This window comes from Chiloscyllium plagiosum, unplaced genomic scaffold, assembly GCF_037043375.1.
Source record: "Chiloscyllium plagiosum isolate Xiang-an unplaced genomic scaffold, Cpla_swu_hap1 HiC_scaffold_5, whole genome shotgun sequence".
Classification (NCBI taxonomy): domain Eukaryota; kingdom Metazoa; phylum Chordata; class Chondrichthyes; order Orectolobiformes; family Hemiscylliidae; genus Chiloscyllium; species Chiloscyllium plagiosum.
The window spans coordinates 55517049-55541682 of NW_028270143.1; the positions used below are offsets into that span (position 1 = coordinate 55517049).

Genomic DNA, 24634 nt, shown 5'->3' on the forward strand with positions numbered 1-24634 from the left:
ATGTTTCTTACAACTCCAGAATCAAATTAAGCACAATTACTGATATTAACTTTTAAGTGAAGCTACAAAAATAAAACAATTTTTTGTTTTATTACATTCATTTAGGAAAGTTACTAAGTATCTTAATAATTTAAATGTCAAATGTATTAACACCAATTTACAATTTAACAATTATTCATAGCAGTGAGTTAAGATACTAATTCAGATATCTTTTTAAAAATCAACTATTCACAATCATTTTGAATTTTAATGTTTTACAAGAAAATCCCCAGAGGATAAAAAAATCTATTGTGACACAAAATATGCTCATCATCACCAAATTAAAAACAAAATCAATCAGATAACAAACAGTATTTAAAATCTCAGTGTACAATATAATAGAATAACCAAAACAGACAATTTAACATATTGAAGAAAGAAAAATATACTATGTACCAGTGTCAAAAGTATTATTTTCAAAAGACGAAAAAGTGGTTACTATTCTTAAAACTATGGACAAAAAGGACAATAGTGCCAAATTGGCCATTCTCAAGAGAAAGTTAAACTGATCATAAACTTATTGCTTGAACTTACTGCAAATTGTATGATCTATTTAACAAATAAAGTGATTATTTCATTGGGTTTGGCTACCAAACAATACAGTCTTCACTCTAGTTCAGTTCACTGGTGTACACAAATAACAATACTAGTATCAGCTTCCATTACTGCCAGTGTTACATTTACAACAAATGAAATCATAGCAAGTGAGAATAATTATTTGCAGAAGTTTGTTCTTGAAATTAATTTAATAATTTTATTAAGATTTAGGAAACTCTCATATAAAGTTATATTTTAAAGACGTTCGTAGTACATGGCAGCAAATTAACTGAATAAATCTGATTTAATTGACAAATATCTGCTAGATGACTGAGGTTTCTTTCTAAAGCATTTCTTTAAATTCTTAAATTATATTATACAAAGATTTTGTTCTGTATTGCTCATTGGTCGAAGTGAAATAAGGCACAGAATGCATCAGAAATATAATGTCTCAAAATAAATCAAAATTATTCTATTGCAAAACATTATGGGCAATCACAGAACACTGGAACTTAGAAACCAAATAAAATCTAGGAAAAACAGAATAAATAATCTAAATGACACAAGCTAGGTACATTTACAGATATTCATGCACTGGAATAATTTCACATGTCGGCTGAGATACTGAAAGTGCACCAAAAGACAATGTTAATACAAAACACTGAAATCTGAGTTATTTAAAAACTGAGTTACAAGCTTACTGTGGCGTTAGATTCCCAGAAATATTCATTGGACAGCTCCTGTTTAGTCATCGGGAAGTACACTTTTAGCAGAATCAATGCAGATTTTAATTCAGATTTTAATTTTATGAATTAACCCGTTTTTACAAAACCGATAACAAGCTGTTTTGCTCACAAATTTATGGCGAAAGAGTCAAGTACCAAATTACCTGGCCACTTGGCACATCAATTAAAGTTCAAAATAGACTGGGTAAGTAACTGTCAGTTTAACAAGTTATTGTGTTAGTCCTATTGGATAATTAAAATACAGCACTGACATACATCTCAATGCAGGTTTGACTTTTACTCATTTGTACTTTTGAACAAATAAGTTTCACCTTGTGGAAAAGAAATAACAATGGCTCATGCCTTGATCCCCTCATGCTGCTTGCTCCAAATTTTAAAGTAATGTATACTACAAACCATAAAAAAAGTGAAATTTACTTATTTAAACAATTCAGCTTTATGAAGTTTTATTGCATATACTAAGAGCAAACCAAAATATAAAATTAAATTAAGCTCTTAAAATTCAGTTAATAATATTTTCATTCAGTTCCATGAACAAGGTAAAATGTAATCATCACATAAATCTCAGGAGCTAAACACAATTCTGGATTTTACTTTTTTTGGTAACCCTGAGCAAACATGAATGTGATTTATGCCTACACTGTACTGACATGAATTACTCCGTGGTAGCATTTTTCTCATTTTGTATTCCTTGTGGGGTGCCTTGTTCACCAGAAGCCCTGTAATTATATGTTGATGTCTCTGGATTATGGCTTTAGCCCAGCTTTTGTTTTAGCAACCAAAGATGCTATCATTGAGCCAAGGCTAAAAAATTTGGAAAAATATGCCAAGCACAAATTTAAATGTTTATATATACTTTCTGGTGGACAAAATTCTACCCTGAAATACAAAGTCAAAAAATTCCATCGTACATAAGAAAAGGATTTACTGTGCGCAAGTTGCACTGTTTCAACTCGTCTTAATGAAGAAGTCCACATTTTTCCTTGAGTGCAAATGAAATGTAAATTACACTCACGCATTTTATGTCTTATTGTAGAGATGAAATATGTATACTTAATTCATAAATTAGATCTTGAACATTATATGCCCAGTACTGTAAAATTCATCATACAAATTGCACCTCCACTTAATCTTGAATGATTTATAAACCTGATGAGTGACTTATATAGATTATGAGACCAACTTTTGTACAAGTCTGACATTTAACATTTTCTGAAAAATGGTAGTTGGCAGTATATGGAACTAATACTTGAAATAACAAAACAAAAATTAATTTATAGTTTGCATTCAAAGATTGTGTTGTAAATGTTATCATCATAAAGGAACACATATTAGGAACAGACCTCATTAACTTTGATTTATGCAATTATTGTCTGGCAGTAAGCTAAACTACGACCTTTGGAAATTATCTCCAGCATGCAGAAAGGCGTCAGATGCCAGATTTGGACATGAGGATCGAAAAGATGCAGGCATTAAGCACTGCCTGAAAGGTTAGGAGCTCTTGCTCCTCCTGGTCCACAAGAAATGCAATAAAATATACTTACCTTCTGGAACCATCATCACTTCCACTTGGTGTAGGAGAGCCTGATTTACATAAATTAATGAAGTGTCCTACTTCCCTGTGCTAGGGCTCTCTCATTTGTTGTTAGACACTGGCAAATGGCAGCACAACTGTACTTGTCGTGTAGGGAGAAGCAGCCACATTGCACAATGCTAGAAAATATTTTACCCTTCTTTGAACCATTAAAGGGTAAGTTGGGAGGAAATTAGTCCTGCAGCCATTGTATGAGATACTGCCTACTGCCTTATGCTCACAATTATAAGGTTTGAAACTTGCAGTCAAGCACACATTTCCTGTATTAGAAGTGTTTCAGAAGGGTTAAATTGACAGTATGAAAGTGTAAGACTAATAATCTGTGTTCATGTGCCTGTGATTTTATCTACTGCTTGGGGAGACTTGCTAGAATGTTGTATGCATTAGGCAATAGGCTGTAGCTGACACAATGGCCTTAATACTATTTTCTCCTAACTTCCCCCCTCAATGACTGGGAGAGGGGGAAAATATTTTTTTAAGCAATGTGCAATATGACACCTTCTCCCTATGTGACAAGTACAGTTGTGCTGCCATTTGTTCTGCAATGGATAGCAATAAACGAAAGTGCCCTAGCACAGAGAGGATATGACATTTCATTAATTTATTTGATTCAGGCTCTCATAGACCAATTGGGAGTGAAAAAAGAAATGGTTCCAGAAAGTAAGTATGTTTTATTGCATTTCTTACAGAAGAGGAGGAGCAGGAGCTCCCAGCCTTTCAGACACTCCCTAATGCCTGCCTCTTTTTCGACTGTCATGTTCACAAAGTGATAATACATTACAACCAACATGGATTTCTTTCGTGGGGCCTTTCAACTAATGCAGAATACAGGATTATTGTAGAGGGACCAGTAATAAAAGATCTCTGTACCTCAAAATTAATTGTCAGTTCAGCTGCTGTAGATTGCACTGACGTCAGTAAAAGAAAATGTGAATTGCAATATTCAACTTAAGACCTGCAGATTAATCATTGATCATTTTCAAGATTAATCATCCCCTTCATACCTCACCTTTGTTTTTAACAATATTCTCAGAAGCCAGAAATATGTAGATGCATGTAGATTTTAAAATAACTTATTTTCTTTACAGATACATATATAAATATAAATGCATGTCTGATAGATCATCTTGGAAGCACAGAATCAGGAGGCATTGTGCCCATTGTGCCCTTGTCAGTGCATTGTAAAGTTATCCAGTCAGTCTCATTTGCCACTGGTCTGATAAATGTCATTTTTAAGTCTACATGAAATTTCGTTTTTTAATGTCATTCATGAATCAGCTTGTACCACACTCTCTAGTGATGCATTCTGGATCATAATTCACTCTATATAAAGAGACAAACTCCTCTGGCTGTTTCACCAGACATCTTAAAGCTATGACTGATTTATCATTTATTACAATGTTACAACACAGTAAAAGGACACACAATTCATCAAGTTTACACTTGTGCATTTCTCTATACAACCTACATGATCTAATCCCACTTCTTGCTTACTTCACATTCTATTTAATATTTCTCTTCTTCAAACAAGTATCTCATTCTCTTTGAACATAATAATGGGCTCTGCTTCAACAATAAGGTTTAGGAGAGTATTCTACTTGGTATGAGATCTCTAAACTTCTCAATCTTTGTAAGTGTTTCCTAACTTCACTCCTCTTGACACCAATATTACAGTAATATTACAGTACACCTGATAGTCCCAGACAGTGTTGGGGAAAGAGTGACAAGCATTGATCCTGAAAAGGAGAGAAATAGTAAAATCAACTTGGGGCAGTCAGATGGCAGTAAATCACTTTGTCCAATTGGTTTCATGTTAGTGTTGCTATCACACTACATTTCAGACAGGCTTGTAGAGGAAATTTCACAATAGCTGCAGCTTAAGGAGAAATGATATCATTGGAGTCAACAAGGTTATGTATTATAAAATGAACATGCTGCTCAATTTACAAGCACATGTCCTGAAATATAACAGCAGCAATTTTACATCTGTTTAAGTTTTTAACATGTGCAAGTAAATAACACCAACTGAAGCAAATGCCATATAGACAAGGGTATACAAGGGCAAATGAGTGACTTCTGCAGAGTAATGCACCTTTACCATCTCCACTGACCCATACCCAGAGCAAATCACAAGAACAATATTGCACAAAGCGGTATTTCTCCAAATTACAACACTTGGCACATGACTTTGGACTGATGGGACAGCACTGAACAGTATAAGACTTTGGTTCTTTTGGCAGGTAAATGGTGTCAATTTACATGAAAAATTGCTCAGTACAGCACGCCTTCAGTTATACCTATACTTAGACCAATTATTTGTTTGATGTGTCAAAAAGTTGTTTTAATTGGCACTAATCCCACAGTGAAATAATCATACTTACATAACAATACTGCTTTATTCTATTACTTTGTATAGTAATTACAATTCAATAACAAAAGAATGAAATTTTAAAATTGTTGGAACAATGAGAAAAACAAACTGCTTTTCCTTTACCAACTGTATAAAAAGTGTTTCATGAAATAGTTTCATTGTGGTACAAATATAATAAAATCTTCTGCATCCCATCCATTTAATACCTCTCTTCCTTCTTTGGTTGAGGAAGAGATGTTAGGCTGGCCAGAAACATTTAACATGTCCACGAATTTCTGTCTGACTGGCTGCAAGAAAGTCTGACTTGAATCGAACAAACTTGTGCATCCTCTTAACAATACAACTTCAACAGAAGTGCTGTGAGCTGGAGCAATTCATCACACAGTGAGCCTAGTTACAAAATCAACTAAATGTGAATGTAAAGTGAAGTCGTACAAAATTAAAGCACATAGGTGAAAATCTCTCAAAATCTGAAATTGCTTTCATGTGGTACCACATTAAAAATTCATTGTGATGTACTATGTTGTGCTAAACTAAACTATTCTCGATCCTATTGGATTGTAGTGTATCCTAGAAACTAAAAACACTCGACAAATAACACAGAAAGACAAGCCAGGTCAGTGTCTCTCACTGCAGCAAAGGAAGTGGACTATTTAGATTATTCCAAATTATTAATTTACTACGGTTTATTGCATCTACATTTTGAACGTTCAAAAATACAATATATAAAACATTTGATTCAGCCTGAATAACCTAACATTCTGATATTTGGCAAATTGAACTATCTTTCGTTTACTTGCTCCTTCCTTTTGCCAGAAGTTCCCGACTTTGTGGCTTTGCACTAATTCCGTGAAATTGTTGGGGACTGATTCCATGACATTTTCCCTCAGTCTGAATGTAACCAGAGCTCCATTCTATGGCCTAAGAACTAGTTGAGAAGTATAACGTCCTATGAGGACAGACAGGTCCGAACACCAAGTGAAAGCTGGGATTCAAAATTGGGAGCTCTACTAAATTAAATACCAAGTCACCCTATTTTACATGATTCTCAATAAAGGATCACATGTACTGCAGCATGTGTGTTGTACTTCTTGATTCCTTACTTAAAATGTGTGAAAAATTCATTAAACGTTAATCGAATCAGAAGGGTCAAATATGTGACTTCACCAACTGTGCATACCAACATTCACACATTGAGTCTGTTTTTTTTAAACAGTTAACTGTATTGTCCTACAGTATAGAAAGCTGGAGTGATTTCCAATTAAAATCTGCTCTGAGTTCATGGAATAGAGATGTTTATAACCTGTGAATGAGATGACATTTAAGTAATAAATAATCCTAAACAATCAGAAGTTAACTTTTTAACCAATAACCATTAGGTGATTAAATGAAGGGGAAAAAAAAAAGTTAGCAGCATTAACCAGAACCATTAAATGGTTTCCATTGCATTACTGGGCTTTAAACAAGCTCACTGCTATATGTTGTGTCATGGACTAAATTTTAACTGCCATCAACTTTTTTAATTTCAAAGGCATCCTGATCCTCAGCAGTTTCTTGAAAAGATACGTCAGATTGACAAAATTAATAACTTGAAACACAGGACAATATCATAAAATGTGGTGCCCATTTAACAAAGATTTACAGATATATTCCTTATTTAACCATCGGTGTAACGTGTTAGTCGTCAGATGTGCTCAATCGTCAAGCGGCTTTCTTTCAGATTTATGGAGCAGGCCAAGCACCGAGATGTGCACTACATTTTCAGATTTGTTTCAATGTGTAGAAATTAGTCAACATTCTCCAACACAGGTACTAACTTGCAGCCTGGCATGCTTCCAACGGGTGAATTAAACCTTCCTCATACACACGTAGGATGGCTTCACATACAAATTTGTATTGACTCTGAAAAAATTAAATCTCACTTAAATTTTGATTCCATTAACTCAAACTGGAACAAACATGATATCAATTGGCTATGACAAAGAATTATACAATAATTTTGCGCGAAAGAACATCATTTCATACCTTGTTGTTCAAAGATTATACACTACCCATTACATGACAGGTGGCTTCCAACACCCACAAAGAATAGCCACAAAATCTGAAGCACTTCTAGGAAGCTCTTATAAAGCATTTGTTAAGGAATGACAAGTTTTTCTTTTGATCTGTTTTTCTCTTGGAAAATCATAGTAAAACAAAAGGATGCTTGGGAGGTCTATGAAAACAGGGATGGAGATGGCAATGTTCTGAGGTATGAAGACAGTAAGTAAAATTAATGAAAAGATAATCATTACAGGTGGAGCAAAGAAAATGAGGAAGACCTGAAAAATGGTATTGAAAGAATGTAGCATGCACATATGTTCTGCAAAACATTTGGAGATCTTTGTAACGGTTGAGGTCACAGTGGCCCAGATATCCCGAAGATCAGTAATCACAGTCAGATTGCTAATCCACACTATTTTGTCTCCCTGTTAATACTTAGATCTGCAGTTCTAGTCAGATGTTCCAATTAAAGCAACACAGTTCCCTTGCAATGCAGGATAGCTTGGGGTGGTAGTAGTGGTGGTGGGTGGGTGGGGGGGGGGGGGGGGGGGGGGGTGTTGGAAGTCAAACCATAACCTCATCTATGGCAGTATGCTGTGTTTTGAGATTTGAGTATCCAGCAGCACAGCCAGATACTATGACAGGGTGGGTGTCAGGTATCAGAGTGGGATAGGGGTTGTGGGAGGACTGTTGCAGCAGTATGAATTGAATTGTATTGGGTTGGAACTGGTTGGAGGGACTGTTATTAGGGTTCCTGTCGGTGTAAGGGGTCAGGGAGGTGTGGCGGAGCAGGGGAAGTGGTGATAATTTGGGATTGGATTTAATAGTGATCTAGTATTGAGAGTAGGTTTCTTGGTTAGCTACAAACGGAAGCAGGACCCAACAGATCTCCACCATGAACGGATTCTTTTGGACAGTGCTAAATTGGGGAAATTGTCCATCGGAACCTTCTACTTCTCAGTCAATTTCTACAGCCTCTGCTGTGTCTGCTTTGTCCCAACAAGCAACTCTCCAGTTTCCAGCTTTCTGGCCAAAAGAACATTGAGGTTAAGTGATCTGAAGGTTAGGATAAATTATTTTAAGTCAATCTTCTGGAATTTTTTGAGGATGTAACTCTGAAGATGGACGAGGGAGATCCAGTAGATGTAGTGTACCTGGACTTTTAGAAAGCTTTTGATAAAGTCCAACATAGGAGGCTAGTGAGCAAAATTAGGGTGCATGGTATTGGGGGCAAAGTACTAACTTGGATTGAAAGTTGGTTGGCTGACAGGAAACAAAGTAGTAATAAACAGCTCCATTTCGGAATGGCAGGCAGTGACCAGTTGGGTACCGTAGGGATCAGTGCTGGGACCACAGCTTTTTACAATATATATTAATAATATAAAAGATGGTATTAGTAATAACATTAGCAAATTTGCTGATGATACTAAGCTGGGTAGCAGGGTGAAATGTGAGGAAGATATTAGGAGATTACAGGGTGACCTGGACAGGTTAGGTGAGTGGTCAGATTCATGGCAGATGCAGTTTAATGTGGATAAATGTGTGGATAAATCTTGGTGGCAAGAACAGGAAGGCAGATTACTACCTAAATGGAATCAATTTAGGTAAAGGGGCAGGACAAAGAGATCTGGGAGTTCTTGTACACCAGTCAATGAAGGTAAGCATGCAGGTACAGCAGGTAGTGAAGATGGCTGATAGCATGCTGACCTTCATAACAAGAGGGATTGAGAATAGAAGCAAAGAGGTTCTTCTGCAGCTGTACAGGACCCTGGTGAGACCACACCTGGAGTAGTGTGTGCAGTTCTGGTCTCCAAATTTGAGGAAGAACATTCTGGCTATTGAGGGAGTGCAGCATAGGTTCACAAGGTCAATTCCTGAAATGGCGGGACTACCTTACGCTGAAAAATTGGAGCGACTGGGCTTGTATACCCTTGAGTTTAGAAGACTGAGAGGGGATATGATTAAGACATATAAGATTATTAAAGGATTGGACACTCTGGAGCAGGAAACATGTTTCCACTGATGGGTGAGTGCCGAAACAGAGGACACAGCTTAAAAATACGGGGTAGACCATTTAGGACAGAGATGAGGAGAAACTTCTTCACCCAGAGAGTGGTTGCTGTGTGGAATGCTCTGCCCCAGAGGGCAGTGGAGACCCAGTCTCTGGATTCATTTAAGAAAGAGTTAGATAGAGCTCTCAAGGATAGTGGAATCAAGGGTATGGCGATAAGGCAGGAACAGGATACTGATTAAGGATGATCAGCCATGATCATATTGAATGGTGGTGCAGGCTTGAAGGGCAGAATGGCCTACTCCTGCACCTATTGTCTATTGTCTAATTAACAGAAGATGTAATTTTCTGACTTTGCGCCTCCAGTATGGAATTTCTCTACCAAGAACGATAATGGGAGATTCTGGTGCAAACTGCACAACATTATTTTATTTGCTTGCCATGCGATTTGGCTGTAATGTGATTGTAAATTGGGGAACAATTTGTTGAAACATGAATTCCCATTGGCTATTACAGGATTCCATCCCCGGTTACGTAAAGTCTGCTCTAGGTATTTACTTCCAGCAAAAGAGGTTGGATGACACGGCAGATTTTTCTAACTTTGTTGTTGTGTTTTCAAGGATGTTTTTAGAAATTATTACAGGAGAAAAGATTTGGATTTCAAGATTCTTCTCATTCTGGACAATGCACCAAGCCATTCTCCCACCATTGGTGAACTTTCTGAAAACATCAAAGAGCTATTTCTACCTCTGAACACAACCTCTCTCATTCAGTCTGTGAACCAGGATGCAATAGCAGCTTTTAAAACTTATTATTTAAAGCACATATTCAGGAAGCTGTTGCAGCTACTGATGGGGATAATGAGGACGGTGGTCTTCAATTTTGGAAGAGCTTTAACATTAAGAATGCTATTGACATCACTGTGGAGGCCTTGGGGTGATGTCAGTAAGGATTGCTTGCATGCAGTTTGGCAGAAACTTCTCCCAGATTTTCTTCATGATTTTAAATACGTTGAGCTGTCAGGGGAGCTTCTAGCAATCAAAGAACATTGCATCATTCTTGCAAACCAAGTTGGATTTGAAAACGTGCAGGCTGATCTACAACAACTTGTTGCTGGGGGGTATAGTGAAGCTCGAGATGAAGATGAAGTAGTCCAGGATGCAGCACCATGAGAACTTTCCATTTCTCTTTTGTCTTCTATCCAGAGGGAAGTTGAGCAGCAGTTGCAGATCTTAGAAGACAATGACTACAATACCGAACACAGCACAACTGCAGTTTGTGGCATAACGTCTTATCTGGAATGCTATGAACAACTTCTTCATGAAAAAAGAAAGATCATAACGCAGCAAAAGCTCGATGCCTTTTTTAAGCCAACCCGCTAGGAAACAGTCTGAGGACAACTAACCACAGCCATCCACTTCGTCTTAACTCTGCACCTGAAAGTAATGACGATGCTGATGACCCTCAGCCCCTGTTTTACTACAGTACTGTAAGTCAGCGAACATCTCTGTTCGGCATACACCACCCAATCTCACTACCCTGTGGCCAACCACTTCAACTCCCCTTCCCACTCTCCCAATGTGGTGGAAATCCTGGGCCTCCTTCACTGCCAAATCAAAGCCACCTGCCAACAGGAGTAAGGACACCTCATCTTCTGCCTTGGGATCCTACAACCACACAGCATCAACACTGACTTCATCAGTTTCCAAATCTCCCCACCCCATCCCAGATTCCAACCCTCCAACTTGGTCCCGCCCTCTTGACCTGACCATCTTCCTTCCTACTTATTTGCTCCAACCCTTCCCCACCCCACCCCCCCAAGCAACCTATCACCCCCCCCAACCTGCATTCACCCATCTACCTTAGCCCCCAGCTCCACCTCCACCCCCCATTTATCTCTCAGCCCACTTCCCATTCATGATGAAGGGCTAATGCCTGAAACAGTGATTCTCCTGGTCCTTGGGTTCTGCCTGACCTGCCGTGCATTTTCCAGTGCCACGCTCTTTGAGTCTGACTCTCCAGCATCTGCAGGTCTCATTTTCGCCTGATACTATAACTCAGCAAATTCAGGAACCCCTTGATGTGTTAAATTTATTATATTAGTTCATTAAAATATGTGATTTTAACATGTGTCAGGCTAACTACTGTTTTTGTTACAACTTTTACTGATTTTTTTTTGGTGTTTGCCCCAACTCTGTTTTTCCCTAAGATCGCTTTATTTCTATTGTGCGATTTTCTATAACATGAAGTTGCACGAGAATGCAACTACTGGGTTACAGCAGAACAGACTGGATGCACTTTTGGCGAGTGAGCTTCCTATGAAGGTAGTTAGCCAGTAAGGTTTGGTAGAGATAAATAAGTAAGGACTTGAAAACCTGTGTATGTGAAAATATGGGCTCTGACATTCAAGTCAGTCTTCAAAGCTGTGCAAGAAAAATAGTAGTTTAGATTTAGTTTAGATAGCAGTGGGAAGATGTAGAGCCAGACTTGCAGTGTCACCTGACTCTATGTTCTGACAGAAACCGTGCATTCCAGAATTCAAGATGGTGCATAAGATTGAAGAGGCTTGATTTAATATTCTGTCAGAAAATGAAAATTACAAAGCATTGTCCAACTGAAATCGAGATTTCAGTCTACTGTTGCCATATAAGGTTAGGAAGTAAGTTTACTATTTCCAGAAAACAGGAGACTAAATCTGCATAGATTTCACACATCTCAAAACAACTTACAATTGCAACTGATGAAGGCACAGAAAATGATGTTTTGCTCACTGTCTCAGTCAGGGAATAATGCAGGATATTGATGGAAAATAAAGAAAAGAAATAATCTGGGAAATGGGAGGATAAAAGATTGGCCAAAAACCATAAAACAATCCTGTTTCTTTTAGGATTTTGAAAATTAATTACAATAAATGGCTTCATATTTTTCCACACATAATCAAAATCTTACCGACGTCTGTACCATCATGGCACGCTGGTTTCGCATTGTTCTAACAATATCCAGTGGGTATACAGGTTGGCTGTTTTCAATTAAACACATTGCCGTTTCCATAGCAATAAGGACACCAGTTCGACCAATTCCAGCACTGAAAATAAATCAGCAAAGAAATAAAACCAACTGCCGATGAAAGACAAAACAATTAATATTGACAAGCTTTAAGTATAACTCAATTACTTCTATAAAAAGTGACTTGAATTAGATCTATAATAATTGTGATCCACATATATAACAAAAAAATTGTAAGATTTAACGCACTATACAGCCTTAAAGTGGTTGTATTTGTCATTGATGACAATGTTAGGCTCTACACGTGCCACAATTGCAAATGCACACGTATCCAACTTAAATACAGGTCAGATACAGGCATCCCGAGGGTTCTACATAGGCTCCATTCTGAAGTCCATTTTACACACTTTGGAACATAATGCAGGGAAATGTATAGCAGCTATTCTTAAGTACAGGAAATGACTATGTTGGGTGTTAAAAATTACAGGTGAAAGTGAGGACTGCAGATGCTGGAGATCAGAGTCGAGAGTGTGTTGCTGGGAAAGGACAGCAGGTCAGGCAGCATCCGAGGAGCAGGAGAATCGATGTTTAGGGCATTATCTAAACTACACCTCCTCCCCCATCCTACCTCCTGTAAAAATGCCATCCCTTATTCCCAATTCCTCCGCCTCTGCCGCATCTGTTCTCAGGATGACCAATTCCATCACAGCAAGTCCCAGATGGCCTCCTTCTTCCATGATCGCAACTTCCCTTCCCACGTGGTTGACGATGCCCTCTAGCACATCTCCTCCACTTCACGCACTATAGTCCTTGAACCCCACCTCTCCCAATGCAACAAGGACAGAACCCCCCTCCAACACCTTATCGCCCACCCCAACCTCCACATACTTTGCATCATCCTCCGCCATTTCCGCCACCTTCAAAGAGACCCCACCACCAAAGATATATTTCCCTTCCAACCCCTACCAGCGTTCTGGATAGACCATTCTCTCAGTGATTCCCTCGTCAAGTCCACACCTGGCACTTTTCACTGCCACCACAGGACGTGCAAAACCTGCACCCACACCACTCCCCTCACCGCTGTCCAAAGCCCCAAGGATCCTTCCACATCCATCAGAAATTTACCTGTACCTCTACCAATGTCATCTACTGCATCAATTGCACCCGACGTGGTCTCCTCTACATCGGGGAGACAGGACACCTTGTGGATTGTTTCAGAGAACATCTCTGGGACACCCGCACCCACCAACCTCACTGCCCCATGGCCGAACACTTCAACACCCGCTCCCACAGCATCAAGGTCATGCAGGTCCTACGCTTCCTCCACCGCCAAACCGTTACCACCCAACGTCCGGAGGAGAAACACCTCATATTCCGCCTTGGAACTCTGCAACCACACGGGATAAATGTGGATTTCAATAGTTTCCTCATTTCTCCTCCCCCCACATTATCCCAGTCCCAAGCCTCCAATTCGGCACTGTCCTCCTAACCTGTCCACCACTTCCCCCCTCTGACCTATCACCTTCTCCCTCAGCTTCATCCACTTATCGCTTTCTCAGCTAACCACCCCACCCTCCTCCCATTTATCTCTCAGCGCCAGCCTCATTCCTGATGAAGGACTTATGCCCAAAACATCAATTCTCCTGCTCCTCGGATGCTGCCTGACCTGCTGTGCTTTCCCAGCAACACACTCTCGACTGTTAAAAATTACACCCCTGTATTCAATTGGATTTTTTAAGTACGAGCACTTGTACATTGGATGCTTGAAATTCAAAACCTCCTGTATATGGAAGTGTTCATGATTAGGCAGTGTGCCTACACAACACCAGGATTAAAAAAAAAATGTTTGAGCTACACTTGTAGTCGAAGGCTCTCAATTATGATTTTGAAATTATTTTATCTGTCAACTTTATCAATTAAACGATTATGGGTGGACCTTGACCAGATAGGCCAATGGGCCGAGGAGTAGTAGATGGAGTTCAATTTAGATTAATATGAGGTGCTGCATTTTAGAAAGGCAAATCAGAGCAGGACTCATACACTTAATCGTAAGGCCCTGGGTAGTGTTGCTGACCAAAAAGATCTTGGATAGTTCCATGAAAGTGGAGTTGCAGGTATGTAGGATAGTGAAGGAGTTTGGTAGCTTGACATTATTGGTCAGTGCATTGAGTATAGGAGCGAGCAATCATGTTGAGGCTGTAGGGGACATCGGTGAGGCCACCTTTGGAATACTGCATGCAGTTCTGGTCTCCATGCTCGAAGAAGGATGTTGTGAAAGTTGAAAGGGTTCAGAAAAGATTTGCAAGGACGTTGGCAGGGTTGAAGGATTTGAGCCAAAGGGAGAGGCCGAATCCACCGAGGCTATTTTCCACGGAGGGACAGAGAATGCAGGGTGACCTTACAGAGGCTTATAAAATCATAAAAGGCAAGGATAGGGTGAATAGAGAAGGTCTTTTCCCTGGGGTGGAGGAGTCCAAAACTAGAGGGCATGGGTTTAAAGTGAGAGGGAAAAGATTACAAAGGGACCCAAGGGGGATCTTTTTCACACAGAGGGTGGTTCGTGTATGAAATGAACTGCCAGAGGAAGTGGTGGAGGCTGGTATAATTACAACATTTAAAAGGCATCTGTACGGACATATGAATAGGAAGGGTTTAGAGAGATGTGGGCCAAATGCTGGCAATTGGGACTTTGATTAATTTAGGATACTTGGTCAGAATGGATGAGTTTAACCGAAGGGTCTGTTTCTATGCTGTACATCTTTAAGACTCTATGATGGGCAAAAAACAAATTTACTATGTTTGTTGGAATCAATAAATTATCATAATGTTCCAGATAGTATGGTTCTGTGATGTAGGCTTAATGGATCAACTGTCAAGGTTAGAGTGGTTCTGGAAAAGCACATGAAAATCGATGTTTCAGGCAAAAGCCCTTCATCAGGAAGTTATTGAAGGGCTTTTGCCTGAAACATCGATTTTCCTGCTCCTCGGATGCTGCCTGATCTGCTGTGTTTTTCCAGCACCACACTAATCTTGACTCTAATCTCCAGCATCTGCAGTACCTACTTCCGTCTTAATGGATCAAATGGCTTACTCTTGCCCACTAACTTCGTATGTGCCTCTTTGCCAGTATATTTTGGCTTGAAGGTGCAAAGCAAGACAAAATCAATTCAGATGCAGTGTGAGCTGTCTGGCTTTCAATATCATATTATTCCCATGTTTCTACAAATAACACAAGCATGGGAGGGAAATTATAATGCAATTTAGTACAAAGAATAGAAATAAATGGCACACAGTCTTTTCAAATACCTTGGTAGCAACAAGGAAAACAAAAGAAAAATCTTTAGCAGTAGCCCAGTAATATGGTAATCTCAGCATAGTGCCTTTTAAACAATCAGTAGCTCTAAATGATAATAATGCTCTTTAAAATCAAGGTGGTGATTCTCAGAGTGTACTGCATGACAGTAAAAGGAGCATTGCTGAACAGATGGAAGGTAAGAAAAAATATGATGTAATTGTGGACTAAAATGTATTCTCACAGAATGGTGAATGCATTCTGTATAACTTTAGAATGCAACCTGACAATGTTATGCTCACTACCATATAAGGACTTGCAGTAAAACTGGGAGAGCTGGAAAAATTGGTCCAATTCTCCAAATTTCCCAACATATTTCCTATGTATGTTCTGTTTCATTGGCATGGCAGATCCAGCAAGGCTAGGCAACACCTTGCTGGATGAAGAGAAGAGAGTAGCCTTAGGAGCCCTCAACATTGATTCCGACCAATCAAGTCTCATGGCATCAAATCAAACATGGAAAACAGATACATTGCATTAATCACTGCCCTCCTTCAATGAATTTATATCTTTCAATGTTAACATCACTTGGAAGGAGCAGTGAAGGTAGCAATAGCATCGAATATACTCTGAGTGGGCAACTTCAATGACTATCAAGATACTAAGTTATATGGCTACTGACTGCGTTGGCAAAATTGTGGCAGGAGCCCTTTATCATTCCTGATGAAGGGCTCATACACGAAACGTCGATTTTCCTGCTCCTCTGATGCTGCCTGACTTGCTGTGCTTTTCCAGCACCACACTAATCTGGACTCTAATCTCCACCAGCTGCAGTCCTCACTTTTGCCGAGGTGGTGAGCAGACTAACAAGAGGGAAAATTTTTCTGGACCTCATCCTCACCAAGCTTCCTGTCATAATCCTGTACCTAAAGTGATTGGTATCCTTTATGCTAGATATAACTCAAATGTATGCATGATAAATAGCAAAAGCAGTATATGTTAAGAGAGCTAAGTGATCCTACAATCAACAGATCAGATCATGCAAATAGTCTTACATTTCAACATACAAGAAATGGAGAACCCTCAGGCTTGGGATGATAACTGGAAGTAATATTCACATCATAAATGTCAAACATTACCATCACCATCAAGATAGAAACTAACCATCTCCCCGTGACTTCAAAAAGTACCATCAGTAGAATATCATCCATGACAACATCCTACAAGACAGGAACACGTGCACGCCAATAGCAGAAAGATAATGCAATCGGACTAAGCAATCCCACATCAAAGGATTGGACCTAAGCACTGCAGTTTTGCCACATGTAGTGGAAGTGTTGGTGGGCAGTTGAATAACTAACAGGAAAAAAAGGGTCTGCAAATTTCCCCATTTTTGACAATGGAGTGGGCAACACATCAGTTCAAATGAAGCAAGGTGGCTCAATGGTTAGCACTACCGCCTCACAACACCCAGGTTTAAATTCCGCCTCGGGCGACTGTGTGCATGGATGTTGCACATTCTCATTGCGTCTGCATGGGTTTCCTCCCACAATCCAAAGATGTGCAGGTCAGGTGAATTGGCCATGCTAAATTGCCCTTAGTGTTAACTGCATTAGTCAGGGGTAAATATAGGGTAGGGGAATGGGTCTGGGTGGGTTACTCTTCGGAGGGTCGGTGTGGACTTGTTGGGCCAAATGGCCTGTTTCCATTCTGTCGGAAATCTAATTTAAGAAAAAAGGTTATTACACAAAATGATAGCTAATGTGATTAGGGATAATCCTTAGGGGTGGCACAGAGGCTCAGTGGTTCGCGCTGCAGCCTCACAGAACCAGAGACCTGGGTTCAATTCCAGCCTTGGGCAACTGCCTGTGTGGAATTTGCATGCTCTCCCAGTGTCTACGTGGGTTTCCTTCGGGTGTTCCGGTTTCCTCCCACAGTCCAAAGATGTGCAGGTTTGGTGAATGGCTAAGTTAAATTGCCCATAGTGTTAGGTGCATTAGCCAGAGGGAAATGGGTCTGGGTGGGTTATTCTTCAGAGAGTCGGTGTGGACTTGTTGGGCCAAAGGTCCTGTTTCCACACTAATCTAATCTAATCTAATCTAATCTAACCATGTGCAACCAACTTTGAAATGCCAGGTGAATGATCCATCTTCATATTGACCTGAGGTCCCCAGCATTGCAGATGCTTTTCCTCGGGTAATCTAATGCACTGCATATGATAAAAAAAAAGGCTCTATGCATTGGAAATTGCAAAGCCTATGGGTCATGATCATGATAACATTCCAGTAAGAGTACCAAAGACTTGGGCTCCAGGTATTAAACCTCACGAAGATTGGTGGAGTTGTGGATAGTGAGGAGGGCTGTTGTCGGCTGCAAAGGGACTTAGATATAATGCAGAGCTGGACTGAGGAATGGCAGATGGAGTTCAACCCTGTCAAGTGTGAGGTTGTCCATTTTGGAAGGACAAATAAAAATGCGGAATACAGGGTTAACGGTAGGGTTCTTAGTAAGGTGGAGGAGCAGAGGGATCTTGGGGTCTATGTTCATAGCTCTTTGAAAGTTGCCACTCAGGTGGATAGAGCTTGTAAGGCGGCCTATGGTGTATTAGCATCCATTAGCAGAGGGATTGAATTCAAGAGTCGTGAGGTAATGTTGCAGCTGTACATGTCCTTGGTAAGGCCACATTTGGAGTACTGTGTACAGTTCTGGTCGCCTCACTTTAGGAAAGATGTGGAAGCTTTGGAGAGGGTGCAGAGGACATTTACCAGGATGTTGCCTGGAATGGAGAATAGGTCGTACGAGGATAGGTTGAGAGTGCTCGGCCTTTTCTCATTGGAACGGTGAAGGATGAGGGGTGACTTGATAGAGGTTTATAAGATGATCAGGGGAATAGATAGAGTAGACAGTCAGAGACTTTTTCCCCGGGTACAAGGGGACATAAATTTAAGGTGAAGGGTGGAAGTATAGGGGGGGATGTCAGGGGTAGGTTCTTTACCCAGAGTGTGGTGGGGGCATGGAATGCGCTGCCTGTGGGAGTGGCAGAGTCAGAATCATTGGTGACCTTTAAGCGGCAACTGGATAGGTACATGGATAGGTGCTTAAGCTAGGACAAATGTTCAGCACAACATCGTGGGCCGAAGGGCATGTTCTGTGCTGTATTGTTCTATGTTCTGTGCTGTATTGTTCTATGTTCCTGCTTGGCTAAGTTGTACTGATATAGCTACAATGCTGGCATCCAACCAGCAATGTGGGAATTTCACAGGTAGGTGCAGTGCACTAAAGGAGGAAAAATCCAACCCAGCCCATTACCACTGTATCAGTCTACTCTTGATCATAAGTAGGGTAGATGTTGATGACAGCACTACATGCTCAGCAATGATATGTTCACTGATGTTCAGTTTGGATTCTGCCAGGGATACTCAGCACCTGACCTCAACACATTATTGACCAAACAGGTGCAGCACGGTGGCTCAGTGGTTAGCACGGTTGCCTCACAGCACCAGGGACCCAGGTTCGATTCCCACCTCGGGCAATCGTCTGTGTGGAGTTTGCACATTCGTCCCATGTTTGCTTGAATTTCCTCCGGATGCTCGAGTTTCCTCCCACAATCCAAAGATGTGCAGGTCAGGTGAACTGGCCATGCTAAATTGCCCATAGCGTTAGGTGCATTAGTCAGGGTGAATATAGGCTAGGGGAATGGGTCTGGGTGGGTTACTCTTCGGGGGGTCGGTGTGGACTTGTTGGGCTGAAGGGCCTGCTTCCATACTGTAGAGAATCTAATCTAATCAAATATGGACAAAAGAGCTCAACTCTAGGGAGTTTATAATGACAGCTCTTCATATTATGCAGCATTCTAACGAACGCCTTAGCAAAATAACAGCTAATTGAAATTATTGGTGTGGGAAGGGTGGATTGTGTGTGCTGATGGTCCATTATTTTATCATTGCTAAAGTTCCTCAGAGTAGTTTCTTAAACGCAACCATCTCAGCTAATTGATCAATGATCCTCCTTTCAGCATAAGGTCATAAGTGATGATGTCCACAGGTGACTGCACCAATGTTCAGCACTCCGCAGACAAGAAAGCAACTTCATGCAGCAAGACCTGGACAGCAGTCAGGCTTGGGTTGAAAAGCAAGTTAAAATGTGTGCCACACAATGTTGGGCAATGACCACTTCCAACAAGAGAGAATCTAACCATGACCCTTTGACATTTAATGGTATTACCGCTGCTGAACTTCTTACGATCAATCTCCTACAAGGCTATCATTGACCAGAAAGTGGACTAGACTTGCAGCATAAATACTATTACTGTAAGAGCAGATCAGAAGCTAGGAATTCTGTGGCAAATTGATTGTACAAAGCTACAGAACAGGAATTTGGGAGTCCTCGTCCATGAACCACAGAAAGCTAGCACTCAAATTCAGCAGGTAATCCAGAAGGTAAATTGAACATTGGGTTTTATTTCAAAGGGAATACAGTATAAAAGTAGGGAGGTTTGCTAAAACTACATAATGCATTAATCAGATCACAGCTGGAATACTATAAATAGTTTTGGGCCCTTCATCCAAGGAAAAGTATACTGGCATTGGAGACAATCCAGATAAGGCTCAAAAGACTGATCCTGGATTTGGAGGGACAGGCTTATGAGGAGAGGCTGAGTAGGTTTGGCCGGTGTTTATTGGAATTTAGCAACACTAAGGCAACTTTATTGAAGTATGCAAAATTCTAAGGGGACTTGATGAGGTAAATGTAGAAATGTTTTTTTCTCCTCTAGAGTCTAGTACCAGAAGGCATAATTTCAGAGTAATGGGTCACACATTTATAACAGAGGTGAGGAAGAATTTCCTTTCTCAAAGGGTAGTGAACCTGTGGAAATTTTTACTGCAGAGGGCTATCGAGACTGGGTCATTAAATACATTCAAGGCTGACGCTGACATTTTTAAGCAACAGAATTAAGGGTTGTAGAAAAGAGGAACGAAAGTGGAATAGAGGGTTACCAGGATGGGTTCAGCTCCAACAACAAAGCAGCGCACTTCACTTGCAGTCTATTCACCAATGTCACCATTTACTCTCTCCACTATCTCATGGGCAATTAGGAATGGGAAATCAATGTTGGGATAGACAGCAACGTTTATATTCTATGAACGAATAAATGAAAAGAAAAGCCATCATCCTGCTGGATGGGCAACTATCCATCACTTTCACGATCTCCAGCAATGTACAATGGGAGCAGTATTATCTGCAAAGAACATAACAGCAACTTGCTAAGGCTCCTTCAAAAGCACTTCCAAACCCGCAACTCTCAGCAGATGCATGGGAACATTATTACCTGCAAATTTCCCTCCAATTAACAGACCATTCTGAATTGGGAATGCATCAGTCTTTCACTGCTCCTGAGATAAAATCCTGGAACTCCCTCATTTGCAGCACAATGGGTGAACTCCTGCCACACAGACTGCACAGTTCAGGAAATGTGCAACATCACAACTGGGGGCAATTAGTCATGATTAATAATGCTGGCTGAGCCAGCAACATCTACATCCCACAAATGTATTTTAAAAAACAAAATCAGATTGTGAGGTAAGTATGCAAGGGTTCAATATAATGCAATTTACAGTGAGGAAGCCTTAATGGCCACATTAAAAAAATGTAAAATTTACCTACTGCATCACTTGAAATGACAAACCAAAATAATGGTATCTTTGCCAGTGTGATTCCAGATGCAAAATTCACATTTTTGTAAAAGTACTTAAAAGTTACACCTCTATTAAACTTCAACTTTAAAATAGTGTTATAGTAGCTAACACAAATGGACCCAATTAAAAGGTTTATTTTGCTCAAAGCAATGCATGTTAATTTAGTCAGGAAACTATAACCTACTGCAGATGTCAAATTCTCGACCTGAGGATTTGTCTTCATTACTGAGACAATAAAGGGGTTGTCAAGTCTTCCTGTAGATCTACCTTACAGTTGCATCCAAACTCAGCAAGAGAGTATGCGTAATTGCTTTCCCTGCTGAAAAGAAAATAAGTACCTGCAATGAACAATAACTGGCTCATTGTCTCTTCCGATTCTTTTCTGTCTCACACAAGTCACAAAGTCAAAGAAATCCATTGGATCATCAGGAACACCGTGATCAGGCCATGCTACGTACTGAAGATGACTGACATCACGTTCTAGGCCCGTCTGCATCAACAGAAAAACACAAAGTTGAAATTGATGATGTTCTGTCATCTTGTTCTTTATTAATATTTACTTCTGATTGTTGCCAATTCTGAGATTAAAGAAAAACAGAAAATGTTGGGACATGCAATTCATCTGTTAGTAACTAAAAAGAGAAACACAGGTTAACCTTTGGGCAGGACCTTTCACCAGAATTGATTAAAAAAGAAAAATCTATACAACTTATTTAGTTTAATGATCCATGGTTAAACATACACCCACATGTCAATACTGTATTTAGCGAAGCAGAATTATAAAAGGAATTGTTTTTGAAATTGCTTCTGGTGACATTACTATTTGGGCAGAAAGAGAATGGTAGGCATCATGAAATTTTTCTGGTATCTCCTGCTTTACAGTGAAGAAATGAAGTTTCTTGGAATGATTACTTTTCACTGGGGGAAAAAAAATCTTCAGTAGAAAATTAGCCTGCTCCAAATTTCTGACTTGCTCAGGACAGAATTTATTCTCCCCCCATTTGGGACATTTATCACCAAGATTAGGATCAGTAAGAACAGCAAAATAGAATGCTTACCAACAGTATTCACAAAATAGGAAAACAAATATTCAAATTAATAGAAAGCATTGAGGAACATTCGCATCACACAAATACCGGGCTATGACCATCACCAATATGAGACAATCTGACCACTACCCCTTGACATTCAATAGTGTTACCATCACTGAATCCCTCACTATCAACACCCTGGGGGTTATCATTGACCAGAAACTCAACTGGACTCACCACATAAACATAGTGGTTACAAAAGCAGGTCAGAGGCTAGGAATACTGCAGTGAGTAACTCACCTCCTTACTCCTCAAAACCTATCCACCATCTACAAGGTACAAATCAGAAGTGTGATGAAATACTCCCCACTTGCCTGGATGAGAGCAGCTAGGAGAAAGTGAGGACTGCAGATGCTGGAGACCAGAATTGAAAAGTATGGTGCTGGAAAAGCGCAGCAGTCCAGGCAGCATCCGAGGAGCAGGAGAATTGACGTTTCGGGCATAAGCCCTTCCTGAAGAAGGGCTTATGGCTGAAACGTTGATTCTCCTGCTCCTCGGATGCTGCCTGGCCTGCTGGATGAGAGCAGCCCCAACAACACTCAAGACACTTGACACAGGACAAAGCAGCCCGCTTGATTGGCACCACATCCATAAAAATCCAATCCCTCCACCACCAATGCTCAGTAGCAACAGTGTGTTTTGTCTATCTTCAAGATGCACTGCAGAACTTTCAAAGTTCATCAGACAATTCAAAACCATGACTACTTCCACCTAGAAGGAAAAGGGCAGCAGATTCATGGGAACACCACCACCTTCAAGTTCCCCTTGAAGCCACTCATCATCCTGACTTGGAAATATATCACCATTCCTTCACTGTCACTGAGTCAAATCCTGGAATTCCCTCTCTAATGGCATTGTGGGTAAACCCACAGCAGGTGGACTGCAACAGTTCAAGGCAGTAGCTCACCACCACCTTCTCATGAACAATAAATACTGGCCAGCCAGTGACACCCACATCCCACAAATGAATAAACAAAAAAGATCTATTTTCAATTGTCAAAGTATTGCTTTCAGAAACAGAATGCAATGTTAAAAGGTTGATGCAGTACAGAGAATTTGGATGAACAAGAAATATCCTTAAAAGACCGTGCAATCAGTGCTGACCAATGCTGATAACTTAACATTTCAGTAGTTTGGCAGAAAGGTAAAGGAGGCATCACAGATCTATTAAAAAAGGATGAGATCAGTACAGTAGTCAAATTTATCTAGGCTTGGAAGGTGGTGTTAAATCACAAGGAAAGGATTTATTGGTGGGAGTAGACCAAATGCCACTTGACAGTAGCTACATGTAGGGCAGGCATAAATCCAAAACTAATGGGAGCACATAAGAAAGGTACTGCAATGATCTTGCACAACTTTACTCTTCATTTAGAGAGGATAAATCTATTGGCAAATGTAGCCTTGGAGGACAAGTTAATGGAGAGCATCCAACTCAGTTTCTTGGACTAATATGTTGTGGAACCAAACAGTGAATGAGATTATTTTAGATTGTTACTTAATGTTGTCTGATTACACATTACCCAATCTAATTTTAAAGATCCTCTCTCAGCAAGAGTGATCACAGCATGATTAAATTTGAAATTTAGTTTGAGGATGAGATATTTGAATTAGAAACTGGAGTCTCAAACTTAAATAAAGGCAGCTACAGGGATATGAAGACAGTGTTAGCTGACCTGGCCTGGAAACTAGATGAATATGTAAAACAGATATTCATCAAATGTGGCAGACATTTGATGAAATGTAACATAATTCTCAACAAAATAAAATCCATGAAGAAAGACAGACTCTAAAGACTCTCTGCAACATCTACAGCTAACTAAGGTAAAGATACCATCAAATTTAAAGAAAAGACAAATATTGTTGCAAAATATTGTGCATGCTAAAATCTTTAGAAACCAAAGAATATGAGAGAGAACTAGTAAGGAATATGTCTAAAGAGAGAGTAAGTACTTCAATAAGAATATAAAAGTGAAGACAGTAGCTAAAGTACTGGATCTTCAGAGGATGAGAGTGGCTGCAATCAGTTTCTTGGACTAATATGGCTGCAATCCCCTTTTCAGTCGTGGTGACTGAGCTGACTTCTCCCAGGATCCTCCTTGGTGCTTCTCACCGGCTCTCTGTTTCACCCCAAGGATTGTAGTAATTCAAGAAGGTAGCTTAACCACTAGGTTCTTCAGGGAAATTAGGAATGGGTAATAAATACTGACT

At 40.0% G+C, this 24634-nt stretch overlaps 1 protein-coding gene across 5 annotated transcripts in view; it reads right to left on the reverse strand.

Moving 5' to 3' along the window:
• Positions 1–903: 903 nt before the first annotated feature.
• The window catches only part of LOC122549888 (tyrosine-protein phosphatase non-receptor type 3-like), a 221382-nt gene continuing 197651 nt past the window's right edge, over positions 904–24634 (reverse strand). For all 5 annotated transcript variants that reach the window (XM_087987187.1, XM_043690067.2, XM_043690066.2 and 2 more), the window contains 3 exons: positions 21674–21825; positions 12291–12426; positions 904–7189 (listed from right to left, as the gene is read on the reverse strand). In XM_087987187.1, coding sequence (XP_087843313.1) covers positions 7100–7189; positions 12291–12426; positions 21674–21825 — 378 coding nt within the window. In that variant the 3' untranslated portion in view covers positions 904–7099. The remainder of the gene's footprint in view (positions 7190–12290; positions 12427–21673; positions 21826–24634) is intronic.